We start from the raw sequence: 15,533 nt of genomic DNA on the forward strand, positions 1-15,533 counted from the left end.
TTTAAGTGTTACACGCTGCGATCTCGTTAATGACGCTGAATGTGCGTCACAAACAACGTGACCCCGACGATAATTCATTAACAATATCGTAGCGTGTAAAGCCCGCTTAAGACATTTTGTATAAGATACTACTGAGATCAGTGGCATACCGTAGGTCAGCAGTGCCCATGAGAAGGCAAATATTTTGCACAACCTCAATCCATGAACCATTAGCCCTGCCTGAGTCTCTTGCACCACTCGAGCAGTGAACCTTTTATTCCCAAAGAACATGTATTGTAATTTGAGGGAAATACTGATGTAATTATAGCTTAAACTTTGACCAATGAAGATTGAGCCTAAAGGCCGCTTTACACACTGCGATATCGGTACCAATATTGCCATCGTGTGTACCCGCCCCCATCGGTTGTGCGACACGGACAAATCTCTGCCCATGTCGCACAACATCGCCCGGACCCGTCACACTACTTACCTTCCCTGCGACGTCGCTGTGACCGGCAAACCGCCTCCTTTCTAAGGGAACGGTTCGTTCAGCGTCACAGCAAAGTCACAGCAGCGTCACTGAACCGCTGCCTAATAGAAGCGGAGGGGCGAAGATGAGCGGGACGAACATCCCGCCCACCTCCTTCCTTCCCCATTGTGGCCGGGAGGCAGGTAAGGAGAGGTTCCTCGTTCCTGCGGTGTCACATGGAGCGATGTGTGCTGCCGCAGGACCGAGGAACAACTTCGTTACTGCTGCAGTAACGATATTTGAGAATGGACCCCCATGTCGCCGATGAGCGATTTTGCACGTTTTTGCGACGATGCTAAATCGCTCATAGGTGTCACACGCAACAGCATCGCTAAAGCGGCCGGATGTGCGTCACAAAATCCGTGACCCCAACGAGATCGCTGTAGCGATCTCGTAGCGTGTAAAGCCCGCTTTAGGCCTCCTTCACATGTCTGTGATTCCAGTACGTATGACATTTGTTTTCATACGTACTGGAGACACAGACATATGCAGACCCATTAAAATCAATGGGTCTGTGCACACATCCCTGTTTTCTCACACGCGTGTCCGTGTGCACACGCGTGTCTGTGTGTTCCACACAGAGACAAGTCCGTTTTTCATGGTCCATATTGAAGGTGCGTATGGCTATCCATGTACCGTGATTTTTTTTTACTCACTTGTCCCCATCGATGCTGTCTCCGGTGCTGCTGCTTACGGGTCTGCAATGCAGTGAATATTCATGAGCATAATGAGTGGGCCTGGAAACAAGTGACAGCAGCGCCAAAGACAGCAGCGCTTCAGACAGGGGAGTATAGAAAATTTATTTTATTTCAAAGACACGTGTTTTCTCTGGTACATGTCACAATGATGTCACACGGAACATCAGTGCTGCTGGAGAAAAATAGACTTGTCTCCATGCGGAATACACTGACATGTGTGTGCGCCACATGGACACATGTCCGTGAGAAAACAGAGACGTGGGCGCAACAGGGACAGAGATTACAAAGCTCACTTAATTATACTATTCTTTGTCATCTTAGACACTGCCCACGCAGAGCAGACCAGCCGTCAAGAAATTCATCAGAACTGCTGTGCTCTGCATCATCATGTTGTGGATGTGATATGTTGCATAGAAGTGCCACGGCATCTTTAACTCCCTACACACCACTAGTGATGGGTATTATCACATTGCCAACTTATCTTCACAGGTCTATGAGAGAGGAACCAATGTTGACCAGTTTGTAACACGTTTTTTGCTGAAGGAGACTGCCAACCAGATCCAATCTCTTCTCAGCTCTGTGGAGAGCGCCGTAGACGCCATAGATGAACAAACTAATCCCATCAGGTGAGCAACGTACAGATGTACTCAATGCTTTTAGTTAAGATATGTGTTATATTACATAGATAGCAAATCCATAAACTATTCTTATTATTGAAGTTTTGCCTTTAGTCTTTTCTTCCCAGTTCTTAATAACATTATGACACATACGCTAGACTGAGTAGTATCCAGTATACGGAGCCGCAGTGCAGATGATCTTTACCCCGGGCCCTGCTGCAGGATGACTCCGGGAGGCTCGAAGTTTGGATTAAACATACCACTCCCATTATTATTCCGTGCTAGTGGCATGGCTCGTCAGGTCACAGCAAAGCCAAACTGCTCAGTATTCTGGTTGTCTTATGTAACAGAAAGGTCTTCGTTCACCCTCAGGCACAGACCCTTTCACCGGAGTGCAACTTCTCCTTCAACATTCCCTTTAGCTACACCAGTATTTTGAGCCTTACATAGAACTGTAAATTCCCTATACTTTCCCTGCAGGCTTGTTAGCAGCAAAAGGATGTTTTACAACAATGCATGCAAATCCCTGGGGGAATTTCTGTTCTCTTGTGAAATAGAAAGTTAAAACCTCTGGACCAAAGCACATAGGTAATCTGCATGCTGTATACCTACTGGATCTCTGTAGTTAGCGCTTGAAATGTGTTTCTTAGGTTTGATGATAAAAGGACATCAGATTATGGTAACGGGAGATGACCATCGACATGGTGTGTTGTTTCATTTTGATCTTTATAAATGTTAACAATGTTTCCAGGAATTGATGCCTTATCAATAGCAGATGATTGGGCAATGTACTTCCAACACTTCCATCGATCAGCTGATTGCCGATGTCCAGTGTCGCACTGGAAGTGGCACTGCGCCATACATTATGTTAGCTATTGCTAACCTCAGGGTTACCCCTAATGATGGAGATGCTTGAGTCACGTGCCTAACTATGTTCATGACAAGAACTAATATGATTCCTCCCTCCCACTAGGGAAGGGAGAGACAAGAAGAGAACACGAATACTCTGTTTTATGGATTTATTGGTAATTAGGTGTGAAGTTGCCCCAATGAAGCTCGAAGCTTGTGGAGTGGTTCAAAGTGAATTACCATTATGAGTAGGGATGAGCCGACCCGGACTGTAAAAGTTTGCATCCTCACGGTTTCAAAGGTACCCGGGTTTCAGGCCCGAGATTCCGGGTGTTTGATCCACATCCAGCACTCAAGAAATTAAAAAAAAAATATATATATATATATATATATATATATATATATATATATATATATATAAAGGAATAATAAAGAAATTAAGAATGAAGCGAGCGCTTCATACATACCGAGGTACCGTCAAGGCAGCTAACTGCTTCTAGGTCGCACATTCACTTCCAGTGCTGCGCATTATCTCATCCATATGCGCTGCTTTCCCCACCCACCGGCCGTCCTGGTGTCTGTGATTGGTTGCAGTCAGACGCATCCCCAGCCTGTGTGACAGCGTCTGCCTGCAGCCACTCACAGAACCTGTCTGTGGTTCAGTATTGAGGTCTCAAGATAAATAAACAATTAGCGTAGGTTCCCCCCATATTATGATTCCCAGCACAGATAAAAGGTTGTAGCCCCAGCCCTGTGTTTATCTTGGCTGTGTATCAAAATAAGAGGAACCGCATGCAGCTTTTTTTTTTTTTTTAATTTAAATAAATAATTTAAAAAATGGCATGCAGTCCCCCCCCAATTTTGATACCCAGCCATGATAAAGCCAGACAGCTGGGGCTGGTACTCTCAGGCTGGGGAGGTCCATGCTTAGTGGACCACCCCCGAGCCTAAAAATAACAACCTGCAGCCGCCCAAGATTTTCGCATACATTAGATGCAACAAGCCCGGGGCTTTACCCATCTCTTGAATGCCCTGATGCGGTGGCAGTCGGGGTAATCAGGGGTTCATACCAGTCCACAGCTGCTACTAAGCCCTAGATTATTGATGGCAGCGTCTATGAGACACCCGTATCACTAATCTGTAAGTGAAAGCAAATAAACAGAAAAAATCCTTTTAAATAAATATGTCACTCAGGTGATTTGTCGAGGTTTTCTTCCAGGAGGTGCACATTTGTTGCTGAAATGATATGCACCAAATTTCAGCACAAAATTTGCACATCCTGGCAGAAAAAAAAAACTGCCAGCAAATTTGCTGATGACATTTTTATACCATATTCCTGCCCTCAATCTACACCTCCAGGCAAAAAAAGTGGGGGTTTTTTGCCGTGGGGTTTTGCTGTGGTTTTTGCTTCGGTTTTCTGCCAGGAGGTACACATTTGATGCTAAAATTGTCTGCACCAGATTTCAGCACCAAATTTGCACCTCCTGGCAGAAAAAAATTTTATTTTTGCCATTTTGGGCCAAGAGATGCAAATTTGGTAATGACCTTTTTACACCATATTCCTGCACCCAATCTACACCTCCTGGCAAAAAAAACCACATTTTTTTACACATTTTTTAATGCGTGTTTTGCCACAGTTTTTTGCAGCGGTATTGATGCAGTTTTCTGCCAGGAGGTGTAAATTGGGCATCTCTTGGCAAAAAAATGCAGTTTTCTGCCAGGCGATGCAGATGAGTTCACTGACTTTACTGAGGTCACCTGAGGTCCTCTGAGGTGAGGTTACCTGCTGTACCAGGAGGAGGACCTTGGAAACTTCTAGTTATGACCGCAAATCACCTGAGTGACGTCACTTCTGATCGTGCAGCTCATTGTCTGTCTGCAGTCACAGTAGGCCCTCATGCTCTATGGCCGCTCACTGTGACTGTGATGTAGCAGAGCCAGGATCAATGTGGGACCACGGGTGAATTAAGTCGGACCTGCAGGGGTGTTTTGGGGCTAATATAGTGGTGAAAGAGGAGGGGGGGGTTGTATTTTATTCCAAATAAAGGATTTTTTCAGTGTTTGTGGTTTGTTTACTTTTTCAAACAGACCAGTGATGGGGTGTCTCATAGATGCTGCTATTACTAATCTAGGGCTTAGTGGCAGCTGTGGGCTGTTATTAGCTCCTCATTACCCCGATTGCCACCAAATCAGGGCAATCAGGAAGAGCCGAGTTAAGCGCCATAGATGCGACAATCTCGGGCAGCTACAGGTTGCTATTTTTCGGCTGGGGGCGGCCAAATAACCATAGGCCTCGTTAGTCTGAAAATACCAGTCCCAGCTGTCGGGCTTTATCATGGCTGGGTATCAAAATTGGGGGAGACCGCACGCCGGTTTAATTTATTTAAATAATAAAGAAAAAAGACGCATGCGGTTCCTCTTATGTTAAAAAAACGGGAGAATAGGGGAGATTAACAACCCAAATGTTATGAATAAAGTAGTCCAAAAACATCCTCTTGATGAAAAAAGTACAAAATCTTTATTAAGAGTTTTCCATAGAAAAGGTTTACAAGAGGGAATATAAGAAAGCAGTAAAATTGACTTAATACAGAAGTAGGTGCACAGTAAGGGTATGTGCGCACTAGGCGTTTTTTCACGCTGCGTTTTTATGTGCGTTTTTGTCTCAAAAAACGCACCAGCGGCTAAAAAACGCGACAAAAACGCATGCGTTTTTGCCGCGATTTGGTGCGTTTTTTGCTGCGTTTTTGCTCACTGCGTTTTTAATCAGTGCACAATGCCATTAAAGATTGTTGATGAAAATAAAAAAAAAAGGTGTGATGTCATTTCCTTCTTCAAAATGTTCATTGTATGCTGGAGAGCAGACAGCTGCAGAACTAGTGTATGCAGGAGAGCAGACAGCAGCTGGAGAACTACAAGGCTCAGCATCCTCCATTCACTAGTGTATGCAGGAGAGCAGACAGCAGCTGCAGAACTACAAGGCTCAGCATCCTCCATTCACTAGTGTATGCAGGAGAGCAGACAGCAGCTGCAGAACTACAAGGCTCAGCATCCTCCATTCACTAGTGTATGCAGGAGAGCAGACAGCAGCTGCAGAACTACAAGGCTCAGCATCCTCCATCCAGGACTGTATGCAGTTTTTTGCCCAAAAAGAAAAAAAAAATGACATGGGCTTCGCCATATTTTTGTATGCTAGCCGGGTACAGCAGGCAGGTACGGGCTGCCCCCAACCCCCAGCTGCCTATTTGTACCCGGCTGGGAACCAAAAATATAGAGAAGCCCTTTTTTTTAATTATTTCATGAATTTCATGAAATAATTAAAAAAAAAAAATGACGTGAGCTTCACCTAATTTTTGAGTCCAGCCGGGTACAACTAGGCAGCTGGGGATTGGAATCCCTAGTACAGGGTGCCCAAGCTTTCTGGGCACCCCCACTGCGAATTGCAGTCCGCAGCCACCCCAGAAAATGGCGCTTTCATAGAAGCGCCATCTTCTGGCGCTGTATCCAACTCTTCCAGCTGCCCTGGTGACGGGTGGCTAGCTGGGTAATAATGGAGTTAGGGCTAGCTGTATATTATCAGTTAGCCCTAAGCCCGAAATTCATGGTGTCACGCCAATATTAGACATGGCCACCATGAATTTCTAGTAATGATGAAAAAAAAAACACAACACACAGAAAAATATTTTTATTAGAAATAAAAACACAACAACACAATTAGTGACTCCATCTTTATTGAAATAAAGAACCCCCCTCCGCAGTAATCCTGGGTCAGGGTCCCGCGCCGTCCAATCCGGATCCAATATCATCTGATCGGTTTGCTGGAAGGCAAAGCGATCAGATGATGTGTCAGGTTAAACTACGTGAATCACATCATACATCAGCTGATTGTATAAAAGCCGATTATACAATGAGCTGATGCATCAGTAGAAAAAAAAAATAATACTCACTTATGTGCTGTGCTGATTACCGGCAGCTCCTGCAGCGATCGATTGGACAGGAGTCTGATCCCGTCCGATCGCTGCAGGAGCTGCCGGTAATCAGCTGATGAAGTCCCCTGACGGCAGGATCAGCTGATAGCCGGCCGGGCGCGAAAAAGCCGGCGAGACTACAATCAGCTGATGCGTCAGGTGACTGCATCAGGTGATCCACCGCCAGGTCCTGCAAGCAAGGTCCTGCCCCGGGGAGACTGCACACAGCCAGAGCGGCAGTACCGAGACAGGGGCTGGGAGCGGGCATGGCACCGGGACCCTGCAGACAGGTGAGTATATATGACATTTTTTTTTTCTACTGTTCACTTTTGTTTTCGCCGCTGCCTCCACCTCCCGCCCAGACATGGCGCCGCACGGAGCTGACATGCACAGGACGGGAGGTGGACGCAGCGGTGACGGTACCGGGAGGATTCATGCTTCTGTGTTTACCAACAGAAGGAATCCTCTTCCTGTACACGTCACTTTACTGCCCACCCATTGCGTTTATAGCTGCGTTTTTAGTCATAGAAACGCGGCTATATGCGTTTTTCATTGCGTTGTTGAACATCTCATTGAACTCAATGGGTGAAAAACGCAGTGAAAAACGCAGAAATAATTGACATGCTGCATTTTTGTGGTCACCACAAAAACGCAGCTACAAAAAAACGCTGTGTGCGGACAGCACTTATGAAAACCCATAGACATTGCTGGGGAAGCAATGTCACTGCGTTTTCAGCACAAAAACGCGGTAAAAAAATGCCGCTAAAAACGCCTAGTGCGCACAAGGCCTAAGAGCTCCAGAGATGTCAGTGAATCAAGCAATGGGCAGCTTTGTAAATTCAATAGAATTATCCAAGGATGTCAGACAATAGAGACATACTAAAAGTTTGAAGTGTATCTACTCCCACTGAATCAGGGATTATCCTCGTATATAATTGCCTTATTCTGTCTGTCTGTCTTGCTCCAAAATGACGTCATTACAGTGACAACCGTCGCCACATCGCACGTGATAAAGAGCCTGCGACTAACTGCTCAGCTAACAGCCCGAACTACTGGCCGACAGGATGATGACCGACACTTTTCCCTGCACCCACACAGAGCCCCGACTTCCTGGTGAGTGCTGCACCCCCGGGAGCCCACATCGGCAACCCAGCCGACACATACCCATCGCTTGCATCCGCCCACCGCACACATTACCCCGCTCGGCTCCGCCCCCCCGCACTCCGCCCTCCATATGTATACACTGAACGAATACATACACACACACACGCACACACACTTGGATAGTCACCTGTCCCCAGCCATGCAGTCCCCGGCACTGACGTCCTCAGCACCATGGCCCCGCTCGGCTCCACCCCCCACACACCGCCCCCTCCCTACACATATTGGACGGGCTCCCGGCAGCGGTTTACCTACAGCGTGTGTGTCTCCTTTCTATACCTCATGCAGCACCACAACTCCCCACAGTGAGTACCCTGGTCTCATGCACCCCTGTCCTCCCAAATAACTAACAACCCCCTGAGCCCGGGGCCTTCCCTACCTGCGGAGGGACTGACATCTTGCTGCTTAACACCATGTGCCCCGGTACTCCTTCAGCAGCGGCGGTACTCCCATTACCGCAACCCGCAGGTGGCGTCACGAACTTATCCCCTGTAAATATCCCCTTTTTACGGATCAAAGTGTCCGCCAAGCCGGGTCTGGGCCCCCATCGAGCCACAATCCCGGATCCGAGCAGCCCGACTAACACCGGAGCGATACATACTCACCAAGGCTCCGTGTCATGGTGGCAAGCTGTTACAAAGTTTGCACATTCATTTCTGGTGCCGCACGTTATCTCATCGCATATGCATTGGTTTTCGTGATTCGTTGAAGTCAGACGTGCCCCAAGCCTGTGTTAGGCTCTGTGCCCACATGTGCGTATTGCATGCAGTTATGCTGCGTTCTGCACCGCAGCGTAACTGCATGCGTCCTGCGTCCCCAACACAATCTATGAAGATTGTGCATAATCCATGCGCACGTTGCGTTTTAGAACTCAGCGATTTGCATATTGCCAAATCGCTGCATTCTAAAAAGCAACATGTCACTTATTCCATACGCTTTGGATGCAGGTCCCGCTCTGTCTATGGTGGGGGCTGCATCCACAGCGCATGAAATCGGCTTTTCACTGCATTTATTACGCAGTGTTTCTGCAACGATTTGAAGCGCACATGTGCTGTTCACATCGCTGAAGAAATTTCTGCAGGGACACCACGCAATGTGGGCACATAGCCTTACAGCATCTGCCTGCAACCACTTACAGACCCTGTATGCAGGTCAGTAACGAGGACTGAAAATCTATCTATCTATCTATATATCTATATATATATATATATATATATATATAATTGCCTTATTCTGTCTGTCTGTCTTGCTCCAAAATGACGTCATTACAGTGACAACCGTCGCCACACCGCGTGCGCTAAAGAGCCTGCGACCAACGGCTCAGCTAACAGCCCGAACTACGGGTCGACAGGACGACGCCCGACACTTTTCCCCGCACCCACACGGAGCCCCGACTCCCCGGTGAGTGCTACACCTCTGGGAGCCCACACCGGCAACCCAGCCGACACATACCCACCGCTCGCCTCCGCCTACATTACCCCACTCTGCTCCACCCCCCACGTGGGACTTTAGTGGGTTACTGTGTCTGGATACACACCTGTCCCCCTTGATGCCCTCAACTTCTGAGCTCGTAGGGAGGTCCTTGAAGAGCCTCACCCTTTCAGGTGAATTGTCAGGACATTGAATCGGCTCCTGACCTCGGGTCCTGTACCCCGTCGTGCTCAGTACCGGTCAGTTCTTTTGGGCCTTCTGGTGCTGATAGTCCTCCAAGACTACGTCCGTCACACCCTTGTCCAATGTCCCTGCTACCGGTCCCTGACTCCTCTGGATCTGGATAACGGCTTGCGACACAACCAGTGTTCCTAGCTCCCCAGGAGCTCACTCTCCCAGCTCCTCTCTCTTTGGAGCCTACTTCTCCCTACTTCTCTCTGTCTCCCTCTCACAGTCTGCTCAGTCCCCGAGTGGATGGCCCATTTCCAGTTAGCCCAACCCCCCTGGTGTGTCTACAGTCACTGCTGTGAGGTAATTAGGTTTTGTGGTGCAGATGGGAGTGACATCGGTTTTCTTGGGTAACTAGAACCATGGGGGGTAGACCCTGCACCCTGGGTAAAGGATGCAGTTTCTTGTGGCACCCTGATGTATTCAGGGGCGCCACAAGTACACCGCGTTCGCTCCTACGCACTATCCCTTCTACCACCATTATGATTTGCCGGATTCTGGTCCCCATAGACCTATATGTGTTACTGGATTCCGGACCGGAACCAGATTTAAAAAAAAAAAAAAAAAAATTAACAGGGACCCGCCGGTTCCAGTTATTTGTGAGTCTGCTCATCTCTATTTATGAGTCCTTGCATGTACAGTAGTTGTCCAACCTGTGTAAGATGATAATGAAATCATCTGCCAAACATGTAAGGAAAGGGAAAGGCCAAGTGAGTCTATTTGTACCATAAGGGTACGCTCACACGAGCGTGAAAATCGGACGAGAGCAATGCGAGAAATTCTCGCATTACACTCGGACCAATGTTATTCTATGAGTGCGAGCTGTTGGTCAGCTTTTCTCGCATCCAGATTCTGGATGCGAGAAAAGCGGCAGCATGCTGCGTATTCATACGTAAAACGTCTCTGACTCGCCAATACAAGTCTATGGGTGCGAGAAAAAAACGGACGTCACACGGACGGCAAACGGACCATCCTAGTGACATCCGTTTTTATGAATACAATTCTATCATGCAGCATAGAACACTGTAAATGTTCATGTTATTGACTGTAAATGACTAATAGCTGCTGAGAAAAAAACGGATTGCACACGGACAGCACACTGACAGCACACTGAGAGCACACTGATGACAAGTGAGAAAAATTCGTCCGACTCTCGCAAACGAGAATGGGACCGTTTTTTAATACGTTCGTGTGAGTCCAGCCTAACAGTCATTGTGTTGTTCACTGAAATGATCGTTCATTTTGGACAACTACCGTCCGGCGAAGGCTGGTAATCTTTTCAGACACCAGTTGGGCCGGTTGGATTGTCTAAGTACGTGGTAAGCACTGGTAGCATTGTAGACATAAAAATCTATTCTAGACTGATTTAGCCTAAAGGGTGCTTTACACGCTGTGACATCGCTAATGATATATGGTCGAGGTCACAGTGTTTGTGACGCACATCCGGCGTCGTTAGCGACATCGCAGCGTGTGACAGCTAGAAGCGACGGTCAACGATCGCAAAAATGGCAAAAATCGTTGATCGTTGACACGTCGCTCCTAATCATAATGTCTGTCGTTGGTGTTTCATTCTGCAGGTTGTTCGTTGTTCCTGCGGCACCACACATCGCTGTGTGTGACACCGCAGGAACGACGAATATCATCCTACCTGCGTCCATCGGAAAGGAGGAAGGAAGGAGGTGGGTGGCATGTTCCGGCCGCTCATCTCCTCCCTTCCGCTTCTATTGGGCGGCCGTTTTATGACACTGCTGTGACGTTGCTGTGACGCTGAACGCACCTCCCCCTTGAAGGAGGGATTGTTCGGCAGCAACAGCGACGTCGCTGAACAGGTATGTGTGTGTGACGCTACCGTAGCGATATTGTTCGCTACGGCAGCGATCACCACATGTCGCACGAACGACGGGGTCGGGTGCTATTGCTCGCGACATCGCTAGCAATTGTTAGCAATGTCACAGCATGTAAAGCACCCTTAAGTATTTAGGGCAATCTACCATCGCTCTCCGGACACTTTTGATCTAATGTACATGGTATCCTTATTACGTAAAGGAAATGCAAAGTGAATGTAAAAATGGTGCCGATCACAGATCCTGGCACGGTAAAATGCATGAACAAGAAGACAACATCAACAGACACTAAAAAGTTGCTTAGATGTTTAGCATCAATCAAAATAGGTTAGCGCAAAGAATCACAAGGTAACGGGTACAATGATCGCCACTTTTTGAGAACAACAAAGGTAACAAAAGTACCTCAGATATGGCGGCATACAGGACCAGAGCTTTATATTGGTCTGGGTCATATGTCTCCATAGAGATGAAAATCGCTCAGTGTAACCATGGAAACTGTTGGAGCGTAACTGCTGAGAGATATTAAAAATGCCACTGCTATTCAGGACGCAAACTGTCTCTTGGTACAATCTTCATTAATAGCATGCATTGAATGCGTCTACGTCTGTGGGCTCTTCTTTTTGAGATTTGGCAAATAGGCTTTGGAAGATCAAATCTAAATGTTGATAATTATCAGATTTATATCTATGGGGAAAATTGTTACCATGGGACCCATTTCTAGTAGATTTCTTAGACAGTATAAAGTAACAGGACAACAACTAATATATACTTTACTGACAACCTGTATAAGTTTCCAAAATTATTCTACACTGTTGCAGAATAAATATTTGTTGTTCAGGAAAAGTATTTTTAACAAAAAATACTGATCCCAGATCTCAGCACTGCCTTCAACTACATAACGTTATCTGCAATTTTTCAGAACCAGTATATATTGAAAAATCTAGTACAGCTTGTATGATCTGCTTTCCCTGATGACCTGAATGCTTCTTATGAATGCCCAGTATCATGCTGTACAAAGGGCTAGTAAGACTTAGTACAGCGTATTCCCCACTAGGTGGCAGCAGAGTAGTGAAGGAGAGTCAAAGTTACCCTGTAACAGAAAGGCAGCTGAAGTACAGCAGAGTAACTCCAGCAGGCAGCTAACAGGCGAACCACTAGGGGGCAATAGAGTAGTCAAACAGTCAGGGTCTAGCCGGGAAATCAAGTCAGTGCAGATGGAGGATCAAAATCAAGTCAGAAAACAGAACCGAGTCAGAAGTCAGGAGATCAGGTATGCAGAGGAAAACAGAAACAACTGACCAGAGCGGGAAATCAGGGACTGGGATAGACAGACGATCGGGAAAGGGTACAGGTCAGGGCACGACCACAAGGAGTCAGATAAACCAGGAAATCTCACCAGAGCAAGTCACAGGCTGCAGAGCAAAACTATAACCAGCACAGGAATGCAGGTTCAGAGACCATATATAGTGTCTCCTGAAACCAGAATGAGGCTGATGGGAGTTAACCCCTAACATGACCAGGACGAGTCTGTGAAACTCTGGAGCAGAGAATACCGGTCCTGGATCATGACACCCAGTCATAGATTGTTCTTTCTAGTTTCCTATTGGGTGTCAGGAACCTAAATAAGAGAGTGTGGAACTTGCTTGAATGTTATAAAACATGTTCTGTTGGGCTCACTTAACCACAGGCCAGAACCAAGAGGACAGATGAAGTAGAAAACAGCAGGGCTGAATCAGAACTGAGATGCAGGTTGTAGAATCCACACCAGACTGTAGCGTAATGTGTACAGACTCTAATACTAGTTTGTAATGCTTACAGCAAATGATGGATTAACCAGTAGGCCTCACAAGTAATAGATGTAAGTTGAAGAATCTAAAGCAGATTGCAATGTATTGCGAACAGACTCTTAATAGTTTGTAATGCTTACAGCAAACAATGGTCTTATGATGTAGTGGATACAAATTGTAGAAATCACAGGAGTCTTTGGAGATGGTAACAACAAAAGAAACTGTCAAATTCCAAACAAATGACAACTAAACACATTACAGTCTCAATACACAGACACAGAGGTGTCTCAAAATGGGCCTTAAAATACTTTGATACGCCAAAGAAGAATGCCACATCACAATAATGTGCACTGGCCACAGGAGAAGGGATCGGAGACTCACCCTGAATGGGGTCTCTGGATAGGGCCACATAACGCCTTTTTGCTGTGCAGCAATGCCTCCATACAGTGTAAGAACTCGCCAAATTCTGTGAAATTCTGCTTCTTGAGCTCTTCATAATTAGATGGTACCTCTCTTAAGAGCTGGTAAATCACTCAAGTGCCATATACTGACTATACACCAGGGGTCTCAAACTCGGCCGCACAGAGGAAAAATATAATTTGGGAGGGGGCGCATTCTTTGCAGGACAAAGTGACATCTTTATTGGTACCATATATTTTTTTTTTTTTTACACACCTTTGGATCACTGATTTTGAACATTTTTCACTTGTTTATTATAACAAATGTGCACATTCTTTGTTTAAATATATATAAAAAAATTTGATGGTAAAAAGAAGTCATTGAGTTTGTTTTTTTACATTTTATCCCTGTCTTGTAACTAATAGTGTTATCCCTGTCTTGTAACTAATAGTGTTACAATTAGCACTATAAATAAATTTTGGCCAACATCTTTTAGTAATGTTCCCCATCTTGTTGTAATGTGCCCATCCTTGTCCCCTTGTAGTATTGTGCCCCATCCTAGTCCCCATCCTACAGTAATGTGCTCATCCTTGTCCCCATTCTATAGTAATGTTCCCCATCCTAGTCCGTAATGTGCCCATCCTACAGTAATGTCCCCATCCTACAGTAATGTGCCAACCTAGTCCCCATCCTATAGTAATGTGCCCACCTTGTCCCCATCCTATAGTAATGTCCCCAGCCTTGTCCCCATCCTGTAGTAATGTCCCCATCCAATAGTAATGTGCCTATCCTATAGTAATGTCCCCAGCCTTATCCCTATCCTATAGTAATGTCCCCAGCCTTATCCCTATCCTATAGTAATGTTCCCATCCTTGTCCCCTTGTAGTAATGTCCGCATCCTGTAGTACTGTGCGCATCCTAGTCCCCATCCTATAGTAATGTACCCACCTTGTCCCCATCCTATAGTAATGTGCCCACCTTGTCCCCATTCTTTAGTAATGTCCCCAGCCTTTTCCCCATTCTATAGTAATGTCCCCATCCAATAGTATTGTGCCCATCCTTGTAATGTCCCCATCCTTTAGTAATGTCCCCAGCCTTGTCCCCATTCTATAGTAATGTCCCCAGCCTTGTTCCCATCCTATAATAATGTGCCCAGCGTTGTCCCCATCCTATAGTAATGTGCCCAGCCTTGTCTCCATTCTATAGTAATGCTCCATCCTATAGTAATGTGCCCACCTTGTCCCTATTCTATAGTAATGTGCCCACCTTGTCCCTATCGTATAGTAATGTGCCCACCTTGTCCCCATCCTAAGGTAATGTGCCCACCTTGTCCCTGTCCTATAGTAATGTGCCCACCTTGTCCCTATTCTATAGTAATGTGCCCACCTTGTCCCCATCCTATAGTAATGTGGCGGCTGAAAGGGGGTAGTGGTGCTATAACTTACCGGTCACTCTCCTTAGCTTCCACAGACGCCGGAGTGAAGCTGAGAGGAGCGGTCTCCGGCCTGAGATCCACAGTGATTGGCCTTGTGACCAATCTCTCCAATCAGAGCTGGGGGCGGGTGAAACAGGTCACCCAGCTCCAGCCAATGATCAGTGCTATAGCTGCACTGATCATGGCTGGATTTTAATGTTTCAGCCATTTTCAATGGTTGAAACATTACAGTGGCTGTGATTGGCTGAGCGGCGTTCGTCAGCCAATCACAGCCTCCGTAGGTCCGGAGAGGAGACACCACCCTACCCGAGGTCCCCTCCTCCCCGAAGCTAAGGTATTTGCAAAGTGATCACAGCCACCGGGGCTCTGGGACCGTGATTTCACCATGACATACCGGGTACGTCATGGGTCCTTAAGTACCAGGGAGCCATGACGTACCCAATACGTCATAGGTCGCTAAGGGGTTGATGTGCCGTACTTCACATACACACACACAAAAAAAAACCACCATTCTTCTCACCTGTCCCGTGTTCCCTCGGCTGCCTCATCTCTGCATCTTGCTGTCTGCAGGCCCGTGCCCCTGTTGACTATCGCGGCAGGTGCAGGGGCCG

At 46.6% G+C, this 15,533-nt stretch overlaps 1 protein-coding gene across 1 annotated transcript in view; it reads left to right on the plus strand.

Annotated features, from left to right (window-relative positions):
* The window catches only part of NECAB2 (N-terminal EF-hand calcium binding protein 2), a 397,380-nt gene that overhangs the window by 345,334 nt on the left and 36,513 nt on the right, over nucleotides 1–15,533 (plus strand). Inside the window, exon 6 of the mRNA XM_075325697.1 lies at nucleotides 1,696–1,832. Within this exon, the coding sequence (XP_075181812.1) occupies nucleotides 1,696–1,832 (137 nt within the window). The remainder of the gene's footprint in view (nucleotides 1–1,695; nucleotides 1,833–15,533) is intronic.

Source organism: Anomaloglossus baeobatrachus, chromosome 10 (assembly GCF_048569485.1).
Source record: "Anomaloglossus baeobatrachus isolate aAnoBae1 chromosome 10, aAnoBae1.hap1, whole genome shotgun sequence".
NCBI lineage: Eukaryota > Metazoa > Chordata > Amphibia > Anura > Aromobatidae > Anomaloglossus > Anomaloglossus baeobatrachus.